The following is a 27,000-nucleotide window of genomic DNA, read 5'->3' as shown; positions in this document are numbered from 1 at the left end:
GGATAGTCCTATTACTGAGGGGGAATTATTGATGGCGACTAATCAACTTAATGTGGGTAAATCACCTGGAATGGATGGTCTCCCAGTGGAATTTTACAAGGCACTGAGTGGGGTGCTGGTACCATTCCTATGCACCCTATACAATGGTTTTATGGAAGACAGGGTGATTTGCCTCACTATGAAGGAGGCTTGTGTGGTTGTCCTTCCGAAACCTGGGAAGGATGGTAAAAAGTGTGAGAATTAAAGGCCGGTTTCGCTTCTCAATGTGGACCTCAAGATTTTTACAAAAATGTTAACTAATAGACTGGATGGGTGTGTTGGTAAATTGATTGGTAGTTAACAGGTTTGATTTATGAAAGGCAGGAATGGATATGATCATATTTGATCGTTGATTGATATTATGAACTTGCCAAAGACAAAAATTTGGGATTCCGTGCTGCTTTTTATGGATGCGGAAAAGGCCTTTGATAGGGTCAATTGGTCTTTTCTTTACCACACTCTTGGGTGGATGGGATTTGGTGCCACATTTGTTAATGTTATACGAGCATTGCACTCTGATATTAGTGCAAAGGTGTGGGTTAATGGAACTATGTCCTCTTCGTTTTTGTTGTCTAGGGGGACTAGACAGGGGTGTCCTTTGTCTCCGTACCTGTTTAATCTGGCACTGGAGCCCCTCATCTTGTACTTGATACAGGAACAGAGTCTGTAGGGTCTTCAGTTTGATGATATTGAGAAAAAAGTTCTGTGTTACGCTGATGACATGACTGTTTTTTTATCTAACCCAGCGGAGGGATGTGTGAGGCTCAAACAGATGTTTTGATGAAGTAGGTCGCTTGTCGGAACACAAAATTAACTGGGGTAAAACGGTGGCTTTCCCCTTGACTACTGATGTCCCGCGTGATGTTTTGGGCTTTTGGCGCTGTCACTGGGAGAGGGGGAATGTGAAGTACTTGGGTGTCTACTTGGTCCGAGACTTGAAAAGGATGATAGCTTTTAATGTGTCGCAGATATTAGGGGTTATCAATAGGGACGTCCTGAAGTGGAACCAATTGAAGCTGGGGCATTGGGCCAAGATCAATGCAATCAAAATGGTTCTTTTACCAAAAATTCTATACGTGATACAATCCATCCCCCTAAAATTTACAAAAAAGTTACTAGCTCCTATTGAAAAGGCATTCCAGGATTTTCTATGGGGGGCTGGTAAAGGGCCTAAAATTTCTGAATATATTCTGACATGTCCTGTGAAGGATGGGGGGTTTGGTTACCCGAATTTGCAGAAATATTGTATGGGCTTTCTATTGAAAAAGTCAAATTCGTACTTCTCTAATATCCATGATTATGTTCCCAATTGGAATATTATTGAGAATTCCCAGTTTTTGCCTTATGCCCTTAAAGATATATATGTCGAGAGTGCTGTTTTTGGTGAAGAAGTTGCCTACGATGTGCGCTACTAGGGAGGCGATATTGCGCTTAATTGAACTTACTGGGGGTAATGCTTGGTTGCATTATGATGCTTCTTTGTGGCATAATGCATGTTTACAGTTGGCAAACAAAACCTTATGCTGGAAAAACTGGATAACTAGGGGCATTCTTTGTATTCGTGATGTGTGGTTGGACGGTTGCAAGGTTCCCTTTGACCATTTGAGGACGTCTTTTGGGCTTGGTGCTAGAGAAAGGAGTCGCTACAATACTTTGAATGCACTACTGACTGAACGGACGGGAATATTGGACGGTGGGGTCATGGAAGGGAGACCCTCCATATGTGAACTTCTCCGTTCGGCTTCATATGTGGTTTCAACGTACATGGGCTTAATGCCACCGGATGAGGCGGATGTTAGGGCTTGGGATCGACTCTGCCTTTCCTGGACGGACGAAGTTGGTGAGGTTATCCCTGTTAAAGAGTGGAATTATTTGATTCGGGTGGGGGTGAAAGCGACGATGGATTTGCAGCTGAGGTATATTAGACAGAGGGTCCTCTATAGATTATATTGGACTCCGTCTAGGATGGCCAGGATGGGCCTTTCAGACTCTGATTCGTGTTGGGGATGTGGTTGTGGTGGGGGTTCTTTGATGCATATGTTGTGGTCATGCTCGAGAGTTTCTGATTTTTGGTCCAATGTATTGGACAGGTTGGATCTTGTGCTGGAGAAGAAACTTCTGCGTACATTCCTTTCGACCATATTTCTGTCCAACAAGGGAAGAGGGGTTAGGGCTAGGAAGGATGCGGACTGGATTAACAGAGGTTTGGTTTTGGCAATAAAACAGATCTTGCGCGTTTGGAAGTCTAGGAAGAAACCTGGTGTGGAGGATTGGCTTTTTGAGATGCAAGTCTTGTCGAAATATGATAGTTATGTTTATTGATCAAGGATGGGAGGGGAGTTATCATCGGATTTGGGGGGCCTTTTAATGACCTGTATGGTTGACTGCGTGGATTCCGGGTTTGATGTTCGGTTCTTTGAGTGAGGGGTGGTAATGGACTGTTTAGTTGTGTGTTTCTATGTTGTTTTGTCCTTGTGGTTGTCTGTTGTGAATCTTTTCTAATTTTTGAAATTGTTGTTTTAAGATCATTATGGAGGTCCATACTGTTAGACATTTTTGGTCTACGGTTATACTGTTTTGTGCTTTGCAATGTGTGCTATTTCCTAAGATATTTTGACTATTGTATTGGATCTTGTTCTCTAAAATATTAAATAAAGAGTTTAAAAAAAAAAAGACTACAAGTGACAGTACAAATTCACCTTTGGTACAAGCCTGTACTACAAAGTAAAGTGGTAGCGATTGTTGAGCAGCCAGACTTATCTCAAGAGGAAAGTGAGCAGTACCAATAGTTACACAAAGGACAGCAATTACTATGGTTCAAACAAACACTGACTCAAGGTTTCTGAGTAAAAGAATATACATTTATTTACACATCAGTTATAAAACATTTCACTATTATCAAGCAGTTGAAAAATTACAATCTTAATACACCACACCACACCCAATATATTCTGGACAAGTTGAGCTCAAAATGAAGTGTGAGCAAAATGACACTCCAGTAATTTAAAAGGGAGGAAAAGACAAAGTTAGACAAAAGTTGAGCAGCACCAACAAGTAAGTAAGCAGGGCAATCTAGAAAAGGTAACTACAGTGAGGAAATCAAATCAAGAGGCCTGGCCAAAGTCGATGGGCCAAAGTCTTTGCAGAGGATCACACAGTTCAGAGTAGTTTGCGGTTAAGTCTTTGCCAAGAGTTCAGAACGAAGTTGGTCGGGCGAAAAGTTACTTTAAAGAATAGAGAAGGACAAGCCCTCGGATTGGCAAAAGATTTGAAACGCTTTTACCGCGGTCGGACGGAACGAACGACCGGATTTGAACAGTACCTTAAATGGAGAAAATGGCTGCAGCTGAGGTGGACGTTCCTAGCAGGTCCTGCAGGCTCACGGTTCATGAAGGGACTGTCGCACTGACACGAAGTAGGAAGACTGGAGGGTCCTGCACTACCCAGTGTAACACAACCAACCACCTCCTACTGTTGATAGAATTCATTTGTTTGTTCAAAGCATGACTAAAAAGATGGACGGGGTGGGGTTAGGATGCCAGCAGATGCAGAAGAGTATGGGTGAAAACAACCTCTAATGACCATAGATAAATACTCCTTTGGTGGGGCTAACAAAACAATGTGTAATTTTCTTTTTTACCAGAAATGTCCAGGACAATGGAGAATATTCAGTGAGAACCAAATCTATTAAAGATAGCAATGCTAGAGAACTATATTTAAAAGTAAATAAATACTCACTAACTGTTCTACTCATAGTCCTTAGACTTCCTTCCTCCAGACTACTCGCCCGCCATCCTATCTCCATAGCATAGACAGAGAGAAGACAACTATGAGGTGTGGGAAGTCAGTCGGCACGTAGGCCGCTGGAACACAGGAATGGTGGAAGCATGAAACGTATTTGAGCTTCCTTTTTGAAAACCACTGTTGTGTGAAAGGTCCAGTCTTCCCCATACCATACCAACATCACATGATCCTTTAAGTACAGGAACCAAGTACAATAGTGCATATAACAGTCTGTATATTACTCCTGAGGTAGACAAAATGATTTATTGTCATTTTCTCTCTTGTCATTCGAGATAAAAGTCTGGTGTCTAAGATTTTTCTTAGACAAAGATAATGTACATTGTTTTAACCTAAGCAATCTCTGTGTGCAGATATATGATGTAGGTTTCTATAGCATCTATTTTATTTAAATTGTCATGTCGTTTAACTTGCTGCACCTCTTGCAGGCACGTTGTTTCTAATACTGCATGCTGTTTTCTTTTTCTGTAGAGCGGATTTACATGTTGAAATTTCAGATGAGGACAGGCTTCAGGAGCTGAATGATATAACTACAAAGTCCATGTAAGCGTGATCTAACAACCACAGTGCATTTTACTGCATGGCTATTTTTTAATACAATTATTTCTATTACATAATTTTTTCGTGCCTGACTTCTGCAGTTCTGCAAGCTATGCGTGGTACCTATTTCTAAGGACATTCATTTTAGTCTGGTTTCAGTCAAAGGTACAGCTCACAATCTTTACCACTTAAATGTAGTCAAATATGCACCTCTCAAAAATATTATAGCAAAGTAAATTGTACTGTTAGTTACTCTGATCTTTATATTTATATATACATGTGTATACATCCTCATGGTTAATTGAGGTGAAAATGTCTTGCTGGAGTGAACAAACCCGGATATTAATCAGAGGTAAGGTCAGCCACCTAAGAGGGTATGCGCACGGAACATATACTGTTTCCCTAATTTGTTATTTATTTGCAAGGGCCTGGACCTTTTCCAACAGAGTATCGCTGCCACCTTTCTCTGGGACTCACAAGTCTATTTGCCCAATAAGATAGGGGGTACCTTTTTTGGCACCCCACCCTGAGAGGACTCGGACACCGTGGCATGTTAAGTGTTGGTTACCGACTTTCCTTTATCATAAAAGAAAAAGGGGTTTGAAGGAATTCTATCTATCCCTAATCCTAGGAGGGGTTTCCTTGCCTCAGCAAAACTAAGCACTGTCTGTTAAACCAAAAAGCGTCCCCCGCACCGTGTCCACAAATCCTAAACTTACCATTATACGCTAAACTCAATACACTGTGCAACTCAGGGATTTCTGTAAGCTGTTCACGTATAGCTTTCTTTCTAAATTGCAAAACATAAAGTTCTAAGGAGCAGAAAAGAAAAGGGATAACATTCCACCAGAAAAGGGGTCTTCCCTTCCCCAAGATATCTGCTGGTGGTTTGAATGTCACTTTCTGACAGTTCAAGTTTGTTCAAGGAGGAATACTCTTCTCTTGAGTCTCCTTTAAGCACACAGTTCTTTATGTACGTTTCCTTCTCTCATCTCTGGATCTCAGTTATCCTTGAAGGGGTATCGTTCTTCCCTTGTCCATTGATTGTCACGGTTCCACAATTTCAAGGAGGGGTTATGACCCTGAGCTTCTTAATCGTTTTTCCACCCATGGTGTACTCTCCTGCCTGTGTATTCGCAACTTTGTTACTTATCCTTAAAGGGGTGTGGTTCTTCAATTTTTATATTGGTTATAACTGTTCCACAATTTCAGGGCAGGGGGTTTTACCCCTGACTTTTCTTACTTCTCTTCTTACCCCTGGTTTAGTCTCCTGCCAGGTTATCGCACTTGGGTGTGGGTCCCAGATTTGCACACTGCCGGGTTTAGTCGTATAAGAGTCACATCCACACTGATAATTGGATGGAAATCACTAGGGTGACAATGGTCAAGCCATCAAAAGGAACAAACAAAAAAATGGGTACAGGTCACAAAAATGTGCATAAGAGGACTTTCTTCTTTATGCATACCTTCTTAAAAGTCAAACCCCAACCAAACTGTAAAAGGAAGCCACGCTAAGTCGTTCGGCATTAAGCTCAAAGGGTTCTACCTTTCCAATACGCTTTGTTTCCCGTGGGTTTCCCTTTAGACTAGCACAGGGCCTGCTGCGTCATGCCGTTAAGAGAGGGACAGTCTCTCTATCCTTGACAGAAGTGTGTCCTTTTAGGACTGACTACAACAAGCAACATTTGCAGCTCGGGCAGATCTCCAGTGTCAAACATCAGAGCTCCTGCAGAGCCACCAGTGTACCAGTCCTAACGCAACCAAGTCGTTCCCAAGCAACACATTTGCTGGGATATTGCCCTGAATGCGAACTTAGATCATTTCAATATTTTCTTCTATTCAGTTAGTTATTATGGCAGTAAGAAAATGCTTCATGGACTCATTATACTCTTTAGCGGGTGAGTGGTGTCTGGTATTTACCTGCGATACTTTCACCTGTGTCCCTTTATGCAAGGGTTTGACACTGGAGTTTGACGCTGGAGATCTGCCTGAGCTGCAAAGGTTGCTTGCTGTAATGTGAAGAATAGAGAGAATTTCCCTCTCTGAAGGGCATGAGGCAGCAGTTCCTGCGCTAGTCTTAAGGTAAACTCCTGGGAAACATAAAGCGTATTGGGAAGGCAGAGACCTTTGAGCCTGACGCTAACAGACTTAGCGTCCATTCCTTTTCGGTTTGGTTGGGGTATGCTTTTAGGAAGGTATGCATAAAGAAGAAAGTCTCTTCCTCAGAGATACCCAAGGCCCTCCGCAATAATGATGGTGGGGAGAATCGCCAGCTGCCGTGGTACCGTCCTTGGTTCCAAGAACAAAGCAGTGTCAGTGAAATCAACACAGCCGGTGAGTTGCAGAGACCCATACAAGACCGGTCTGTGTTGAAGGCAAGGTTGCAAGCAGCAACATTGTATGGCGAGCATTGGAACGGACATTGTTAAAACGTGTGTGAAAAGAGACACAAGTAAAGCTGAAATGCTGATGAATGACTGAACTTTAAAAGCAAGGTACAATACCTATGACAGAGTGATCCGGCACCGCATGGGTGCTCAATCGAAGGTCTCTGTAATGTATCCAACTGAGAAGTGACAAAAGTGAAAGTGAGAAAAAGGTTATATCGAGAAGAAAATGAATAATTGTGAATCATAGTGGTCCTGCAACGGGTCAAGCAAAATCCTGCGCCCAATCGCAGGTCTTCGATTTTGATGAAGCAGAGAACGTTTGGAAAAGTAGATACATTCGGTCCGAGCCCGGCAGATGGAGAGCAATTGAAGGTTTTGTGTTAGTCGGTCTGAGCTCGGCTGAAGGGGTCCCGGGGGTGAACAGTAAATCACAAGGGAAGTTGTATATGTGGAATCCTAAGAAGTAAGGAACTTTAATGTTTGTCGTGTTGCATCAGGCTCTCTGAAATAAGAGACTTTGAATGGCAACAAGACTTTGTGCAGAAGGCCCTGATGTTGAAGTTTTGAACTGCATCCTCATGCTAGAGAAGCCAGAGAGTGTGCTAAACTCGAGTGTGCCCACTTGCCCATGCTGAAAGCGTGGGGAGGGGAAGCCAACGGCTTGAATATCCTGACATATCATTTCTTGAACACTTTCTTTTGCATAACATTGTTTGCCACACTATTTGTTTTTTGAAGTAAAGATTGGAAATAGGTTTATTAGTATAGACCCTTTTATTTTGACAGACTCGACTAGGATTGCATTATTATTATTTGAAGGTTGTAGCTTGCTTCCATTTTTAGATTTATTGTTAGATAGGCATTTTGCTAATCCAATTGAAGTTCAATAAACACCCCTGAACTGTGATCACTTGTGTCATTCTTACTATTTGATACCATGCCTTCCTTACAATATGCACTTCTGTGAAACGTAATACCAGCCCCTGTGCTCTTTGAGGAGTCAGAAATGAGAGGCGGAAACAAAGAGGTCATATTTTCAACATGAGACATTTTTTGTTAAATACAAGGGGTTAGATAAAGGCCTATCTGTCCCCATCCTAACCAGAGTTTCCCTACCTAGTAAACTATGGATCAGCGTGTGTCTCGTCGTCAAAACTAATAGACAGTCCTTGTGTCCAAACTATATCTGACCCTCACACTTAAACAGATAATCAAAGGGTGCAAGGTAAATGTTCCGAATTTTACTTATGGAAAAAAGAGTGTAGAAATCTAGATAATCTAGGATCAACAAATAATCCTTGAATCCAGGAGGGGTTCCCTTCCCCTGTATTATTTCAGGTAGGTCAACCACAGTGTCTTTCCTAAGGTCTAAGTTTAAATGATGGTTGGGATTTCTTTCAAAAAAGCAGTCTCTTAATAATGACACAAAGTGTCTTTTGCCAAACAATGATTCCACAGAAATAGTAGAAAATGCCCTTTCCCATGACACTGTTTGGAAGGTGGCAAAAGAAGTCTCTTCAGCTTTAAATGATGTAAGAATGTCTATTTCAAATAGATTGTGTCCTCCCACGTATTCCTCATCTTTTGATAGATATCCTTCCACCTTCAACTGTTTCTAAATAATTATTTCGGCAGAGGGTGCTGTGCGCCGATCCGGTCAACTCGATGTCCCTCGGGAGCTTCCATCCCAGGGTCGATGTCATTGTCGGTATATATAGCACATGCAACACCCGTTGGCTTCAGTCCTGTTTTCCCGCCGTCGAGGTCTCGACACGATGAAAAACCATTGAAGACACTATCGAGTCGAGGATGAAGCCCTTGACGGTTTTGTCGACACCTAAATTGAAACATAAATCGTCAAAGTCATCAATGCCATTAGCGGCGACAGGTCCATTGATGCACATACTGTCAAAGCCATCGATAACAGTAATTGCTAAGGAAGTAGAAAAATCATACAATGATTGCCAAGGAGGGATTTTTTCAAATCGTTAACCTCTATTTATGAGGATCACGAGCCATCGGACACGGACACTCCTCCTTTTGGTTTAGAGTTTGGCACTCCAAATGTTCAGATGCTCTCATCTTAGAAGAGTCTAGGCTAAAAGATGTATATGAAAATCTTCAGACAGCTAGCGGGATTGACACATCAACCAAGCTTGAGTTTGGCAAGCCAGACCGGTCAGACCATGCTGATGCCTCTTATAGGCAACTTATGACTAGAGTTATTGATTTCCTGGGACGGGGCAGACCTGCACCACCATTCGAGCAGGACGACCTAACAGACATTCTTGACAAAGGTCCACAGAAGGATCCTGTACTTCCTTGTCATGATGCCCTCCAAAAAAGGGTTATGGCAAATTGGGAGGTTCCAGATTCTAGTCCATCGGTTAATAAGAACCTAACCGAAAAATATAGGCCTTCAAGTAGCGATCCTAGCTATTTATCCAAACGCCCAACGCCAGAGAGCCTGGTGGTTCAAGCAACGTTGTCAAATTCTAAACAGGCTGCATACCCCACCATCCCATCAGACAGGGAGGACAAGCATTTCGACGCTTGTGCCAGAAAGGTATTTTCTGCTGGGAGCATGGCTCTCAAGTCTGCAAACGCCACTTTGATCTCTGGCAAAGTTTACATTCACTCTGTGGGACTGTGTAGAAATGGTAGTTGATCATATTCCCGAAGGGGAAGAAAGGGATGGCTTCCTGAATATTGTAAGAGACGATAAGGGGGCTATGCGTGAGTCTCTTCAATCAGGACTGGACTAAGCTGATAGCATCAGCAGAGCCAATGGCGGCAAGCACTGTAATATGCAGGTTTGCGTGGTTGAGGAAGTCAGGTTTTGCACGGGGCATGCAGTGTAGGCTCCTGAACATGCCCTTTGACGGCACTCAGCTATTTGGCTGCAAGGCTAACGAAAGTCTAGAGAAGCTGCAGATCTCAAAGGCGGCAGCCAAATCCCTTGCTATCAGACAGCCACCACCATCTCGCCCCAGTAGACCACCTTGGAGGGGTAGGTCATTTTGGTTCTACTCCTCAGTTGGAAGGGCGAGCCGACTTGCAGGTCAAATGGGCCAAAGAATATTTCCTCGTGGTGGATGTGGGAGAGGTGCAAAGTCCACCCAAGCAACGGCTACCTTACCATTAGCTGGTGCAAAACCTCTCTGAGTTCTTATCCCACAAGACCCCAGTGGGAGGTAGACTCTCGCGGCATCTGAAAGAATGGCAAGGTATTACTTCAGAGGCATGGGCTTTAGAAACAGTAGCCCAGGGTTACTTCCTTCCCTTTTTTTAAAAGGCCTCGGGATCATACATCGGAGAGCCACTCATCCAAAGTTCTGGATCCGTTCCTTTTACAGGACATTTTCAGCTTGCTAGAGAAAGGTTCTATAGAACCAGTACCTGTGACGGATAGGAACAAAGGGTGGTATTCCCCCTTTTTCCTAATCCCCAAAGGACGTAAGATTGAGACCGTTCTTGGACTTCAGATGCTTGAAGAAGTTTCTCAGGAAGGACAAGTTCAAGATGGTCACACTTTCTCAGCTCCTTCAGGCCCAGGATTGGATGGTGTCATTGGACCTTCAGGTTGCTTACTTTCATGTGCCTATACTTCACAAGCACAGAAAGTACCTGAGGTTCGGGGTTGGCGGTTCTCATTACCAGTTTCGAGTTCTACCATTCGTGCTGACCTCCGCCACAAGGGTTTTCACCAAGTTGATGATGGTGGTGGCAGTCCCAAATTATGCCATCTCAAAGACTCCAATTCATTGGATTGGTCATGGATGCATCCTTGGGAAAAGCCTTGCCACCCGAGTGTGAGGGCTCAACACATTCTGCAGATGGTCACCAAATTCCAGGGTGCCCAGCGTCTTCCTGCCTTCGACTTTTTGAGGTTGCGCGTCCTCTTGGCCTCCTGCATTTTTCTGGTGCCAGAGGCTCACCTGAGAATCAGATCCCTCCAACGGGCTCTGTAGGGGAGGAATGGTATCACAAGTATGACACTGACACAATATGTACAATTTGTAAAACCTTTATTGATGTTTCTGGGGTTGGAAAAACTCCTACTTTGCCCTATAACTAAGATGTGAGTAGTCTTGACCATAAAAGAATAAACAAAACAGTCTTAGTAGAGTCTGTCAAATCAAAATGGCCTATGCTAACAAAATCTAATGCCTGCCCTATTTCTTGTGCAAAAAGTGTATAAAGGAGAAATTGATGTAAAGGGAAAATCAGTGTTCAAAAGAATAAATGTAGCTGAATCAGCTCTCGTCCCCATGTTAAACCACACAGAGTAAGGCGGTCCCTGTAGGCAGGATGACACACTCTCGCTCTGGTTTTCAACACAATAAACAGTTCCAAAACGTGGATTGAGGCTCGCCTGGCCTGCCACGTTAAAGTCTCTCTTTCCAGTCTTCCAAATAATGTTTCAACAAAAAGTTCTTGTAGGCCTCCCTCTGTCAGGCTCAGACCTCTCACAACAAAGTTCTCGTAGGTTCCCCTCAGTCGGGCTCAGACCTCTTCAGAACACACTTCAACAACATTTCCAAGGGGGCTCCCTTCCCCAAGCTTATTGCACTTAGGATCTACGTCAGTCTGGCGCAGACCGCTTTCAAATGTCAAAGACTTTCGAATGTGCATGGCTTTCTTTACATACCTCCGCAGGACCTTTGACTAAAGTTCAAGGTTCAGCTATCACTCTCCCCTTCTCTAGGAGTTAATTTTGCTTTCTTGACTTTTGCAGTTCATTTGCTTTATCATTACAACAATGCACCTTTCACAGAGACCTTCGAGTGGGCTACTTCCTTGTAGCCGGACCACTCCGTTACTCGGTATCGTTGATGTCACAGCTGTCCTTACTTCAAAGTTCATTCACAGGTCTACCTTGCTTCGCGTCGCATCCACACGCATGCAGACTTCACTTGCAATATAATGTTATCACTTCAATCTTTAACACACAACGGTCTCAGGTCGCTTGCTAACTCACCGGGTATGTGCACAGGCTTGGTCTCGCCTCTCCAACTCTGCCGTTCACCCGGGAGGGTCGCTGGCGTCCTTCTGATGTGGGATCTGGCCTTCTATGCATGTCTTTTGCGGCCTATCAGAGACAACGACCTCCAGTAGGGTACTCTTGGGTTTTTTGACCCGCTGCTTTCGTTCCTTGGTCCGTGGCTCTGCTCCAGTAGCTTTACCTTCGAACCGGAAATGCTGTTCATACTCGTGTTCTGCCTTGCTCAGAGTGTCTCGAGGTTCTGCCTTTTATCCGGGTGGGTAGAGCTAATTGGTATCTGGTGTATGCACTTAAAGTTAAGTGCCTGACTTTGCCTGACCCGATTATGGGACATGTCCAGTACAATGTATGAGAGTTAGTCTTGTTACTCTGTCACCCTCTTCCTTGGCCCACTGTTTGTGTAAAATGCAGGGGTTGGGGGGAGTTGGGACCTCAAAGAATCCTAAGAAATAAAAAAATAGCATGGGTTAGATGAACAAAAAAGGGGGAATACGGCGTCTCACCATTGGCTGCCTCACCCCCACTCCCTAAGACCCCTCACCCAGGTGATTCTGCCGCACTGGTCCACCCCCAGGGTCTGGATCCAAAGGCAATGGCCATGCCCTGGCCACCTGAGAGAGAGATCCCCGGGGACTAGCCGCTGAGACACCCTCTGGTTTCTCACAGCTCTCAGGACACAGTGGTCTCAATTCTCAGGCAAGATGTCGGACCTTCTTCAGGTGCCGAACAGGGTTGCACAGGATTTCCTGTGGTGGGCCTGCGAAAACAACATTCTGAAGGGAGAACCTGTTTGGCAACCATGGCCGGAGATGAGAGTAGTTTACAGACGTCTCACTCACAGGGTGAGGAGCCCACGCCAACGATCTGACAATCAGCAGTCGTTGGTCTCCATCAGAGTCCAAACTACACATCATCTTTCAGAGCTGAGGGCAATCAGACTTGCGCTGAAGGACTTTCTGCCCTTTTTATATGGGGGAAGAATGTCCTGAAAATGACAAACAACACAGTAGCCATTTACTGTTTCAACAAGAGAGAAGGCATAGTTCAATACCACTGTGAAGAGAGGCAATGCAGCTCTGGTTCTGGGCCATTCAAAAAGGAATCTCCCCATCAGCGGTTCACCTAGCCAGAGAGGAGAACACAGCGGCGGGTGCTCTGAGCAGGCAGAGCATAGTCTTCCATGAGTGGAAACTAGCTCAGGAAGTCCTTTAAGAGATCTTCATCGTTTGGGTAACCCCTCAAGTGGATCTGTTCGCGACCAGTTTCAACCAGAAGTGCGAACTGTTCTACACCAGGGAATTTCCCCCAAGAGGAGCTGTAGGAGACGTGTTCATAGTGGACTGGGAGTTTCCACTGCTGAACGCGTTTCCTCCAGTCCCCGTCATTCCTCACGTGAGAAGGTTTGGGAAATCCATGGTCCTAATTGCTCCGGATTGGGCCAGGAGGATGTGGTAGCCGCATTTTCTGAACATGTCAATCTGCCCTCCAATACGTCTTCTGCGAAGAGAGGACTGTCTCTCGCGAGAGGAGGGTCGGGTGCTCCATCCAGAGGTCAAGACACTCAATCTTCCCGCATGGTTTCTGAGAAGTTGAGACATAAGGATGGGGACCTCTTGGATGATGTAATGGAGATTTTTCTTTCGGTCAAAAGGCCAGCAACTAAATCATTTTACTGCTGTTGTTGGAACAAATTCTGCAACTAGTACAGGGAAAAGAAGTTGGATCCTTTTCAGAGCAATAGACCAATGGTGTTGTCTTTTTTGTTACACTTGGCAAGTGTGGAGCTCCAGGTTCTTTGGCAGTGCTTTCAATCAGTGCACATCTGAAGAGGTATATTATTTCAAGATGTCGTTAATCATTCAATTCCTTAAAGGACTCACTAACGTGTTCCCTCCTACACCTTTTCAAGTGCCGGTTTGGGATCTCAATCTTGTGTTGAAATTTCTAATCTGCACTCCCTTTTAGCCACTCCATTCATGCCCATTTTGTTTTTTCTTTTTAAACTCTTTTATTGGCATTTTTTAATGTCACCTTACATCAGAAAAAGGAAAAGAGAACCAAAAGCAAAATTACACAACCAGCAATTAATGCACATTGAATCAACAAACCGATTCCCTTGTTATATTTTGTTTGCAGTCACATTAAGGGTATCGGGGGACTAGTATTGTTCGAATATGAATCCGTAACCAGATTTTTCTGTCCTTGTTCCCCACATTGTTAGGTTACCCCCTCTCGTGTTTCCTCTACAGTAGCTGACCCTGCAGGAGTTGGAGTTGGAGCTGGGGCTGGCCTCGTTTGCACCAATTGAGATTGTTTGGTCAGGTAATAAACAAACATATGGTCCCCACACGTCTTTGGATCTGGACTGACCTCGTGAGAGTCTACCATACTCGGGTTCGGGTTCCATGTCATTACAGTATATGGCATCTGCTTGCCACTGACCCAGTTTAAGCACTTGGGTTCACCTCCACACCATTTCCATTCATCTTGTGGCCAATAGCAAAAACAGCCCAATCAGTTTTCTTAGACTTCTAGGGACCTGTTTTGTGTATCCCTAAAGTGCTACCATGAGGTTTAAATGTAGTGTTTCATACGTAATTTCACTTAGTATCTCAAAGACGCCTTCCCAGAAGTTCATGATTTTAGGGCATCACCATGCCAGATGCAAAAGGTCGGTAGATGTACTACTGCATCTCACGCAGCTCTCTAAGGTGTCTGGGAAGAATCTATGCAATAGAACTGGCATGTAGTAAAACTGAGGCTAAAATTTAAAGTGGATCAGTTTGAATCTGGGATTAATCACCATCTCTTCACAAGTCACAATCACAAGTCTCTTCACAGCGGTAACCCCACTCTTCCTCCGAAATCTTATGACCCATTGCTAATTCCTATTTCTCTCAGGAGGAGGTACCTGGTATCTCCTGGGCTTTAATGCATATTGTGTACATTATGGAGACTGATTTGCCATTGTGATCACATTTAAGCATCTTGTCGAGTATCAAGGCCACATCGGGTTACCCAGGGAAGGTCGAGAATGCCTGCCTTAAGGAGTTTCTAAGTCGAAAGTATAGAAATATGTCCAAGGATGTGAGCTACCCCGTCCCCCTCATTTCTTCTATGGTTATAAATTGGCTATTGGGGAAGAGATCTCGAAAGCAAGACACCCTCAGCCGTTTCACAAAGACAAAATAGCACTTTTCACTGGTTAGTGGGATTCCAGGAGCATAGATGACTGTCAACTCTGGGGAGTATAAGACTTTGCCTTTAGTTTTATGTTCAATGCGAGTCCACGCTATGCAAATCAATTCCACCATATTGTTTGCCCTGGAGGACCTGTCTGGTGCTGTCAGTATGGCTGGTCTTAAAAGGAATGGTGCCGCCAGGGTTCTCTCCACTTCTACGTGCCTCCTGTCTGCTTGCTCCTCATACCAGTGAAGAGGAACCCTTCTTGGGCTCCATCGTATATATTTCAATGTCTGGTAGTGCCATACCCCGCCCCTTATTTATTGGCACAGTTGAGTTTTTCCCAAGAGATCCTGGCTTGTTTCCCCACCCATATGAATTGCAGTATCGTAGATTTCAAGTCCCGAAAGTACTCTCTGGGAAGTGGGACTGGGACATTTAGAAACGCATACAAAAACGGAGGTAACAACACCATTTTGACCATAGAGATTCTACCATAGAAACTGAGGTGCACATCCCTCCACCATCCCACCAATCTTTTTTTTGTGCTTGCTCCAGTACCTTTTGGTAGTTGTGCATACATATAACATCCGGGTTCGGGCTATGTTTGCCCCTAAATACTGAGTATGGTCATCATGCCATTGGAACCCCCACCCATTCACGAAGCGTTTAACGCTATCCGTCAACAGGAACAGGACCAATTTTGTGGCATTCATTCTGAGTCCAGAGAGGTCCCTGAATGCCGACACTTCCCGCATAATCATGTCAAGATTTCTTTGGGAATTGGAGATAAAGATAACCATATCATCTGCGTATAATGAGATCACCACTTTGTTTGTATAGCTGGATCTCTCTGTGGAGATGGCGCTGCCTGACCATTTCAGCAAGGGGCTCTATTGCTAATGCAAATAGTAGCGGCGAGAGAGGGCATCCTTGTCGAGGGCCTCTTCCTAGCGCTATACCTGATGTTAATAACCCATTCACTCTTACTTATGAGACCAGAGAGAAAAACTGTTCCCCTATCCTCCATAGTACTGTGACTATGAACGGCCATTCCACTGAGTCAAAAACCTTTGGGGCCTCCAAGAGTGCCGCTACGATCGGATCAGCCCAACCGCTGATATCAGCCCGAACATTCTACGCAGTCCATATGAGGTGGAGCGACCCGGAATGAACCCGGACTGGTCAGCCTTAACCATTCTATGCATTAGTGTTGCCAATCTTGATGCTAATATCTTAGGAAAGATTTTGTTGTTGATACTAATAAGGGAGATGGGTCGGTAAGAGGAACAGTCATCCTCCTCTTTACCAGGTTTCAACAGTACCACTACCACTGCTTTCCGGTAAGCGGCCGTCTCACAACCCTTGATGATACATCTGTAATAAGTGAGGAGCCAGTTTCCCAGCATAGTGTTTATAGAATTCAGCCGTATATCTGTCAGGCCCAGGGAACTTCCCAGATGCTAGGGATTTAATAGCCAGAAACAACACCTCCAACGAGCCGACTCGGGACGGCTCAACCAATCTCTCTTCCTCTGTACACCAGTATACGGCCACCTGGTCTAGATAGTTCTGTACCTCGTGTTGTGATGTCTGCAATTTCGAGGAATATAGTTGTTCATAAAACTTACAGAATGCTGGGGTGATTTCCCTGTCTGCATATTTCCGCTCTCCTTGTCTGTCTTTTATTGCCAATACCCGGCTACAGGGCCTTTCCAATCTAGCTGCCCTTGTCAGGAGTCTACCAGGGCGTTGTTCCTCTCAGTATTGTCGTACTGCATTTTCCCCACATAGAAATTTCACCTCGCTGTGTGCCAATTCGTTAAATAATTGCAACTATTTCTATCGAGATACATTCTCCTCTGAACACACATTTCAAACTCTCCCACAATACCGCTGATGACTCCACCGACCCCATGTTTATTTCCAAAAAATCATCTATCGCTTGGGCCAACCCCTCTCGAAACACCCCATCTGTTAGTCTCTCACTCTTGAACACTCAAGCAAGCCTCCCTCTCTGCCGGCCTATCAGTTCAATGGTGATCAATACCGGGGCATGGTCTGATAGTGTGTCTGCTAAAATGGAAACCTTGGGTACCTTCCCCATGCTTGCCTGGGGGACTAAGAAGAGGTCCAACCTGGGTGCAGAGTTGTGAACGGAAGAGTAAAACGTGTACTCACTTTCCCCAGGATATGTGGTTCTCCAAGCGTCAATCAACTCCCAGGCCCAGCAAATATCCTGTAATTTACTAGTCGTTTTGGGAATTAGGCAGGGAGCCTCCCAGTCATCCTCCTCTTTACCAGGTTTCAACAGTACTACTACCACTGCTCTCCGGTAAGCGGCCGTCTCACAACCCTTGATGATACATCTGTAATAAGTGAGGAGCCAGTTTCCCAGCATAGTGTTTATAGAATTCAGCCGTATATCTGTCAGGCCCAGGGAACTTCCCAGATGCTAGGGATTTAATAGCCAGAAACAACACCTCCAACGAGCCGATTCGGGACGGCTCAACCAATCTCTCTTCCTCTGTACACCAGTATACGGCCACCTGGTCTAGATAGTTCTGTACCTCGTGTTGTGATGTCTGCAATTTCTAGGAATATAGTTGTTCATAAAACTTACAGAATGCTGGGGTGATTTCCCTGTCTGCATATTTCCGCTCTCCTTGTCTGTCTTTTATTGCCAATACCCGGCTACAGGGCCTTTCCAATCTAGCTGCCCTTGTCAGGAGTCTACCAGGGCGTTGTTCCTCTCAGTATTGTCGTACTGCATTTTCCCCACATAGAAATTTCACCTCGCTGTGTGCCAATTCGTTAAATAATTGCAACTATTTCTCTCGAGATACATTCTCCTCTGAACACACATTTCAAACTCTCCCACAATACCGCTGATGACTCCACCGACCCCATGTTTATTTCCAAAAAATCATCTATCGCTTGGGCCAACCCCTCTCGAAACACCCCATCTGTTAGTCCCTCACTCTTGAACACTCAAGCAAGCCTCCCTCTCTGCCGGCCTATCAGTTCAATGGTGATCAATACCGGGGCATGGTCTGATAGTGTGTCTGCTAAAATGGAAACCTTGGGTACCTTCCCCATGCTTGCCTGGGGGACTAAGAAGAGGTCCAACCTGGGTGCAGAGTTGTGAACGGAAGAGTAAAACGTGTACTCACTTTCCCCAGGATATGTGGTTCTCCAAGCGTCAATCAACTCCCAGGCCCAGCAAATATCCTGTAATTTACTAGTCGTTTTGGGAATTAGGCAGGGAGCCTCCCACCCCTCCCCCAGTGTGGTCCCGGTCAAGCTCCATGACCGTATTGAGATCCCCAGCCCAGATTACTTCACCCGGAGGTAGACTCTCTAGCTGTTGATGGATGCAGCCCAAAGTCACTGTTGAGTCTTGATTAGAGCCGTAATAGTTGAGCAGTGTGTAAACTCGACCTTGTATAGTACCATGGACTACCAGGCCCCTTCCATCTTGATCTTTAACCACACTGATCAATCGAAACCCCACTGAGTTGTGCATAAGGACACACACTCCCCTTGAGTTTGAAGAATAGGAGGAGAAATAGCAATGGCATGCCCAGTTTTTTGCAAGTTTCGATTCTCTGCTTTGTGCCAAATGTGTCTATTGTGGGAACGCCACCTCTACTTGGTGTCTCTGCATGTACAACAGTACTTTACGACTCTTGGAAGGACAGTTCAAACCCCTCACATTCCAAGTAATGCACTTAAGTAACTTTTCATTCATTATACACATTTTATACATGCCACAATATTAGCCAATTCCCCCAGCCAGAGATCCTCTGACATCCTTCTGTTCCTCTCTATAGCCCGAGTCTTGATTTCTCTGTGCAGTTATAACAGTAGCCCCATCTACCAAACTCCCCCCACCAGCAACCCCAATCCGCCGGCTCCCCCTTTTTGTCCCCCCAATCTAACTTCAACCTTAAGCTCTCGCATGGGGGCTTGCCAGGGCAAGCCTTCTGAGCAAACTACAGTCAGGACAATACTCTGTACACCAGAGCACATCGAGCTCTCCCCCTTATAACAGTGATTACCACATTCCATGTAAGTGCAGCAAGCGGTTCCTCAAGCGTTATTTCCTCTGCATCGGGGTACCTTAGGCAGAGACTCCAGAAATGTGTTCGCCTCCTCTGAGGTATGGAAAGAAAGGGTTTTTCCTCTGTCTTCTACTCTGTTTCGCTCGGAATTGCATAGCATATTTTACGTCCCTTTCCCTAAGTCTTTTCTTGATATCTCTGAAGGTCTTCCTGGAGCACTGTACCTTGTCTGAAAAGTCTGGGAACAGCGGTATCTGTGCGTCATGATATATCATGGGCCCTTTTTCTCTGGCTTTGCGGAGCGCCAAGTCCCTGTCCCTAGAGTTCAGCAACCTAGCGATCAGGTATCGGGCAGGGGCTCCCGGAATGGGCCTTCTCCCGCTTGGGACCCAGTAGGCCCTTTCCACTATGAACACTGCAGCGAATTCTCCAGTACTTCTTTCAGTAGAGTTTACACCATGGCTTCCATATTGCGCTGGTCTGCTGCCTCCGGTATTACCACAATCCGTAGGTTATTGCGTCGGGAATGCAATTTTAAATCATCCTGTTTATCCTTGAGTTCCTTCAATGCTTTCTTAATCGTGACCAGGTCTCTCCGAGCTGTAGTAGACTCATCTTCTACCGTGAATACTCTACCCTCCACCTCATCTAGGCGGTCCCCGTGTTTATCTTGCCGCCTTTGCATATGGTCCACTTTGAAGGTCAGGGTATCCATTTTGCCATCCAATGATTGGATGCTTGTTTGAACTTCATCCAGCATTGTTTTGCTGGCTCCCCCCTCATCCAAGACAGGCAGTTGTTGGGCTTCGGACAAGAAGCAATTTCCACTTGTTGTGGGTTTAGCCGGGGTCTCGAAATGTAATTTGGTTTGTTGCTTGCTCGACTTCTGATGTTTGGACATCCTGCCCGATTTTATCCCTCGTCACTCCCCCGATGGGTTGTGGGGCTTTCAGCTCTAAGGGCACGCTAGTGCAACTCAGTTTCTCAGTTGCGTGGTCCGCTATCACCCCAGGCAGAACTTTTCGACAGGGATCTGGGGGCCAGCAAGTTTGAGGGAGGGAACTGGGCTACAGATGTGTCACCACCGGTGTCCTTACGCCTCTGGTCAGCGTCTTCTGTATACCGCCTATAGGTGTTTGGTGCCCAGCCTTGTTGCCTCGCCTCACCGCCCCTGACTCAATTGGAGCATCACCATGATTGGGGGAGCAACTGTGTCCAGCCTAGCCTAGGAGGCACTCTGTGTCTCTCCCCATGCATGTCTCCGCTATGGGGTCCACGTAGCACGCATGACTTGAGCCGGTCTCCTCTGAGGTGTATGCAGAGCTGCGGCGCAAGGCACAGCGCCCTCTCTGCGACTCCTTCTTGTTTTGACTAATCCCTCACTGGGGCCGAGCGGGAGGTCTCCCCCCAACGCTGCCGAGCCACTCGGTGATCGAGGGATCACTAGGCGTGTGCCTCCCAGCCCGACCCCTGTACCTTATGAATATCTTATCCTTGGTGCGGCGGTTCCCTTATGCCAATCCCGGCGCAGGGGTGCTCCTTAACTCCAGCAAACACTCCATCCCTCAGTCTCCGTGGGGTTCCATCAGTGCCGGTGTTAGCAGCGCACTCTGTGATCCTCCTCTTCTGCAGTGCGTGTGTTCTGAAAGAGGGATCAGAGCGGGAGTTACCGCATCCGATTCAGGTGTGCGTGCTCGTGCCTGTATCTCGAGCTTTCATGCTCGGTTTCTTTCCCAAGTTGGCACAATATGGGCAGTGCAGCTTTGCACAGTACCAGGAGTGAATCAGAAGGCTCTGGTGGCTTTATCAGGGCAGGATGTTGACCGGTACAAATGTAGTTCCCGAAGAGCTCACAGGCTCGCCGCTATCTTGGCTGGGCTCTCTAGTGCCCCCATGCCCATTTAAGTTACTAACATTTAATACCATTCTGTTAGTTGCATGGACAGCAGCCTGCAGGGTGACTGAGTTGCAGGCCTTATCTAGGAAGCCTGCATTTACTATTTTTCATAAAGACAATGTTGTCCTTAGGTTTAAACCTTCTTTTTTGTAAAAATTGTATCAGATTTTTATTTATCCCAGAAAATTGTACTACCAACATTTTACCCACCTCCTCATCCTAGCAAGGAATAGGAAAGACTACATAGGCTCGATCCCAGAAGGGCTTTGAGCTTTTATATCGCACGGATGCCGAAAATACAACAACATGACCAGCTTGTCATCGGGTACATTGGACATAAACTGGGGCTTCCAGTTACAAAACAAACATTGTCCCGATGGATAATTCTTGCTATTACAGAATGCTACAGAGGGGCTGAAAAAAAGATCCCGCTGAAGGCCTGAGAGCTCATTCCACAAGGGGCCTGGTGACATCTGCTCTGGAAAGAGGGGTGCATATAAGACATTTGGCGGCAGCCACTTGGTCTACCATTCACACATTTACAAAGCATTACAGTCTGTATTGATCCTCTAGCCAAGAAGGAGGATTTAGGAAATCTGTCCTATATTCAATCCATGACAAACGTGAATCTGAAAATTCGTACTCCCTCCTCCAAAACATAACACTGCTTATGAGTCTATAAAAAGATGAGGAATATGTGGGATGACACAATCCATACGAAAAACAAGTTACTTTCCCCTGGTAACGTTTTTTGGACTGGATGTTCCTCCCAGCTACTCATTATCACCCCTCCCAACCTACCCCGCTGTAGAATGTCCAGGCATTACACTTTATGCTCTTTCAGAGTCTAGTATTGTCTGGGACTCACTGACGCTGGTATTTCTGCAAAAGGAAGGTGACGGGCGCTGCATGAGCTATATAAATACTGACAGTGACGTTGACCCTGGGATGCAAGCCCTCAAGGGACATCGAGTCGACCGCATCAATGCACAGGGCCCTCTGCCGAAAAAATATTTACGAAGCAGCTGAAGCTGGAAGGATATCTATCAAAAGATGAGGAAAACATGGGAGGAATATCCAGTTGAAAGAATGTTACCATGTGTAGGTAACTTGTTCTTCTCACAACTACTTCACAAATGACAGGATGGCAAAATGTCTCTTTCACATTACTGTTCCAAGAATGGTTTTGCTTGTGTACTCCCCTGCCAGGACCCCTTCAATTAACTCTACTGGTTTTAGGGATTACCTGGTATACTCCCTTTCCAGGAATCCCCACCGGCTGGTACTTGTAGATCCCGTGGTGTACCCACCTGCCAGGTATCTTCTTCCAAAATGTTGCGTTGCTTTATGTGTTTTGTTCACCAGGTCTTTCTACAATGTTCACTTTCCTCATCTTCCAGTACCACACGTATACTGTCTATACTTCCTTGACTTTGGATTTCAGTTGCCTCAAGCTTCCCCATATGCAGACTTGTTTAAGTTCCCCTTCTCAACTTCTTCAACAATACTTATTTGCTTAGGACAATACTTGCCCCAACTTTCCTCAAATGAGTTCTTTAAGTATGGAGACTTGTGCAAATCTTGCCTGTCAGCTTCTTCATTATCATGCACTTGCTTATACATTTGCACCAGCTTTTTCGCATGTTGACATTTCAAGCATGAGCAATTGTGCAAATAAAGTCATTTAAATCTACTTGGTCGATATTCAAATGACACCTTTAACTGTCTGTGTGCTTGCCGGTATGCCGCTGGGTTCCTCCTATCTTCGGGACACCTCCCTGGTGTTTCATTGCATTCCTAACCCTTTGTGCAGTTTCAAAGCAAGAATGACGTCACTCACTTGGCAGACCAGTGTTCTTCTTGCTCCTCTGTTCAATCGCTGGTATCGTGGCTGCCTCCTGCCTTCATAGTGCCCGCTACAGCTTCCCTGCTGCTGGTTTCCTCGCAGCTTTTCCCTGGAGCCTGCCTCGCTCGTCTGGGTCTCTCGCCACGCTGGTACCATAGGTTGATGAACGGTAGCCCAGGAGCACCTGCCTGCTCCCACATGGTCTGCTCCAGCACATCTGCCTTTTCCTGTTGCTTTGCTCTTCGCTTCACCCAGACTGTGCCTTCTCCCTCTGACTCCACACACAACTTCTGATTGTTGGTGGAAGTAATCTTTAAATGTCCCACACAGCTGGTTCATCCTGCAACAACTTGACTAATGAGTCCGCCTCTTCCCCTGGCAGTCATCTCCCCCCATATGATCTTTCCTCCTAGTACCACCCCCAGGGTCAGGATCAGATACCGGCTGCTGTCCCCTAGCCATGTGGGAGGCGCTCACCACCACGGATTCAGTGATGGCTCTGCAGTATTCATCACATACTCTTTCCCTAATGTAGTTTTCGCAGCCTCTGTTGGGAACCGGGAACGGAAATCCACATGACCCTGTTCTTTTCCTTTTCGATGTTCTACGGTGAAACAATAAGGCTGTACATAGAGAAACCAGCGCATGACCCTTGCATTAGTGTCTTTGCAAAGGCTTAACCATTTTAATGGGGCAAGGTCTGTGACAAGTCAGAACCTTCTACCAATTACAAAGTATTCAAGGTAGTCCCACTTAATGGCCAGGGCTTCAAGTCAAAGAGTCGCATCATTTTCTCTTGGGGAAATAACTTCCTGCTTAAATAGAGAACATGATGTTCTAAGCCATCATGACTCTGTGAAAGAACTGCACCTAAACCTGTATGTGAGGCATCAGTCTGTAGAATGAACACCTTATTGAAGTCTGCCACCTTCAATACAGGTTCACTACACAAGATATGTTTCAATTTATTAAAGCATAATTGATCTTCGGAAGGCCATTTGATTTTCTGAGGTTCAGCATTTCTGAGTTTATCTGTTAGCGGAGAGGTTATAGACAAAAAGTTGGGAATACATAGTCTCTAATATCCAACTAACCCTAAAAAGACTCCTAGCTCTTCCTTGGTTTTGGGAGAAGGGGTGTCTTTAACTTCTTTGGCCTATTCAGTGTGGGGTTGAGCTAGTCCTTTTCTCCAGCATGGGGTCTGGCATGGATTCACATGCTCAAGAATATTCCCCGTCGTCAGGCTGGGAATCCTCGGTAAAGAAAAAATCAGTATCAGTTTTGTTTCTGATCTGTCTTTCTTAGTAGTAACCAATCGCTGGTCTCTGGGTCATACTGCCCCCAGCCAATGACTGCCCTCTCCCTACGCCCCGCCCCTGGCAGCCATCCTCAGATTTTTACCGCACGTTCAAGTGTTGGGAGTCCTCGTACTATAGCTCTCGAGCTTTTACTGCGTTTTGCGTTTTTTCAAGTAGTTTTATCTTATTTTTATCGGTCAGTCGAGCCTCAAGCTCCACCGTTTCTACTTCTGATCAAGGGGGACCCGTTTCGGAATTTTCTACGCCCCTCAAGGGTGAATTTTTCATCGAGTTACGCTTCTTGGAGGATAGTAGGAAGAGAAGAGTCATAGGCTACCCCTATTCTAACCGTATGTAGAAGGTAGGCTGAGAGGAAGCAGGAAGCCAGTGTATAAATACTGGCAAAAAGAGGGACAAGAAAAGGAAATTTCAGAAAAAATATAAATGTATTCAAAACATTGTTGCACACTATTAAAACAATAGGTATAAACACAAAACCTATTTAAGAGTTTACTTGAGCCAAACCTCAACACAAAATTGGAACTGTTTTAAACATCACAGTTTGAAGTAGGTGGAGGTTAGTAACATATTGTGTGAAAAAGGGTTTACATTACTACTTTGAACATATAGTAGTATTGGTTGCCGACACAAAAATATGTTTCCAGTCCGGGTGGAGTGAGCCTTCACTTGAGCGTAGTGATGTAGTGTAGTGAAGGGTCCGGACTTTCATCAGGACATGGTTCAAGGGGTTGGATTTCTAAAGGAAGATAGGAAGATTTAGAATAGTGTTTTGAAAAACGGGGGACCACAAAACCTGCGGGGTCAGAGCCTACCTTTTCAAATATCAGTGGTTAGACTGGAAAGGATTTCAAGAAGGGCTGTGCAGTTTGCTAGGCGAGGCACTGTAGCCTGAGTCTACAGGGATAAAATGGATAACAGTTGGTTATCTGTGTGTAAATAAATTCACAATATGGTGATAATTTAAAAGAAAGGGGTGTACCTTAGTCAGAGGATGTTTTCCAGGTGTGAGGCTGGAGAACAGAGGCAGTTGTATGCAGTACCCGATAAATTGAAGGCACTGAAAAAATGATGACAAACCTTGTTTAGGTAAGGTTAGGAACTGAAGTGGCTAAGTGCTGTGGGTGGTGCCTGTATCAAGTTATATTATGCGGAAACGTCCATAAGTGCTCAGCCAAGAGAATTTGTGAGCCCGGGTGGTAGAGTGGAAGGTTTGTGGTTTGAAGCCACAGTGAGATATTAAAGTGACTAGCGCAATGATTGGATCAGAGTGGATGGTGTTGTAAGCGGCCATCAGTGAAGGACGGTTGTGGCGCATATAAACTTATTAAACAATGAAACAGCAGACTGATTTGTACAAAAGACGTAATGCGGAGGGGATTAACTGAAGATTCTTGTATTATCCAGTGTTCTAAAAACAAGCCGAAAAACGACATATTCCACATGGAGTTTTTGAAACTTACCTAGTGGCTGTGCTACAAGAATGTTATAGCAATGGGCACTCCCAAAATGTTTTGTTATCGGGGGGTCGAGTCTGTAGATAGGGAGTTTCTCAACAGGAAAAGGAACATAACAGATTGACTACCCCTCTCTCAAAGGTCTATCGACGACACAGATTGAGGTGCTTAGAAACTATTGCATGAATCTGCAATGAGTACTTATTGAAGACGCTAATTATTAGACTCAGACCGTGAAATTACAAAAGTATAAATCATTTTAATAATTTGGTAAAAAACCACATTTTTATAAAAAACTGTGCATTTATCGGCTTTTTCATACACCATTCATACCTTTTATACTAATTCATTCGTACTGTAACATAAGGGTTCGGCAATTTACATTTTCTTTGTGCATATTAGTTAATAGTATGCATGACATCAGAAAAAACAGTTGGTTTTTCTAAAAAGTCGACATATGTTTCGGCCCCTTATAATAGTACCATCGTTGTCTACGGTGGTCTACAGAATTGTTATTGAGCCATCTTCAGGACAGTGATGATTTTTTTGGAAGCATAAAGTCTTCACCCTTTTCTTATACGAAAAGCCAGCTGTGGTCGAAATGTATTATTTGGGACCACGAGTTGAAGTTGAAGGGAATCTTCTATAATACCCTTTATCAGGAATCAATAAACTCCTCGTGTAGGTTGATCTTCAGAATTCTGTGCTTCAGAGCCGCTTAAATTACTGTCACCTAGAGGGAGCTGTTTATGTCGGCAGCATCAAGAATAATGCCTCGTATGTGTATTTGGGAGGAAACCAGCGTGTCAATGCTTGTAGCGTCCTATTGCCTTGCCTGATATGCCTGATATGGCTCAGGTATCCTCTTTCTTTAAGACGCAGTGAGAGATCTTTGCTGGTTATGTTGTAGTCTTCCCGGGTTGTGCAGTTACGCCTAAGGCGTAAGAATTGGCCCAAAGGTAAGTTGTCTTTGAGTGCTGCTGGGTGAAAACTCTTGAATTCCAAAAGAGTGTTTTTTGCTGAAGGTTTGCGATAGAGAGTAGTAGCTAGGGTGTTGGTAGATGTTTTGTACACTGTAAGGTCTAAAAAAGGAATGGAGATTCTGTCTGACTGTATAGTGAATTTGATACATGAGTCTTTGCTGTTCAGCCATATGAAAAATTCTTGCAGATCTGTTTCGTTACCTTTCCACGTCATAAGTACATCGTCGATGTAGCAAACCCAAAAGCCTATCTGGTCTTTGAAAGGGTTGTTGATGTTGTAGATTGATTTGTCTTCAAATGAGTCCATAAAAAGGTTCGCTATATCAGGTGCAAAAGTTGCTCCCATTGAGGTGCCGTGGCACTGTTGGTAAAATGTTTTCTCATAGATAAAGTAGTTTTCTGTGAGGGCAAGCCGGATACACTCAAGTAGGAAGGCAGTTGGAGGCTCCATGTTGATTCTGCGGTTGAGATAGGTGGTT

General features: G+C 44.9%; 1 protein-coding gene across 2 annotated transcripts in view; it reads left to right on the top strand.

Annotated features, from left to right (window-relative positions):
• HPS5 (HPS5 biogenesis of lysosomal organelles complex 2 subunit 2) overlaps positions 1–27,000 on the top strand; it is a 1,306,927-nt gene that overhangs the window by 848,332 nt on the left and 431,595 nt on the right. For both annotated transcript variants that reach the window (XM_069623788.1, XM_069623787.1), the window contains exon 15: positions 4,312–4,383. In XM_069623788.1, coding sequence (XP_069479889.1) covers positions 4,312–4,383 — 72 coding nt within the window. The remainder of the gene's footprint in view (positions 1–4,311; positions 4,384–27,000) is intronic.

This window comes from Ambystoma mexicanum, chromosome 11 (genome assembly GCF_040938575.1).
Source record: "Ambystoma mexicanum isolate Mex_15411 chromosome 11, UKY_AmexF1_1, whole genome shotgun sequence".
Lineage (NCBI taxonomy): Eukaryota > Metazoa > Chordata > Amphibia > Caudata > Ambystomatidae > Ambystoma > Ambystoma mexicanum.
The sequence above is the reverse complement of the archived record's forward strand: the minus strand, read 5'-3'. Positions and strand labels throughout refer to the sequence as shown.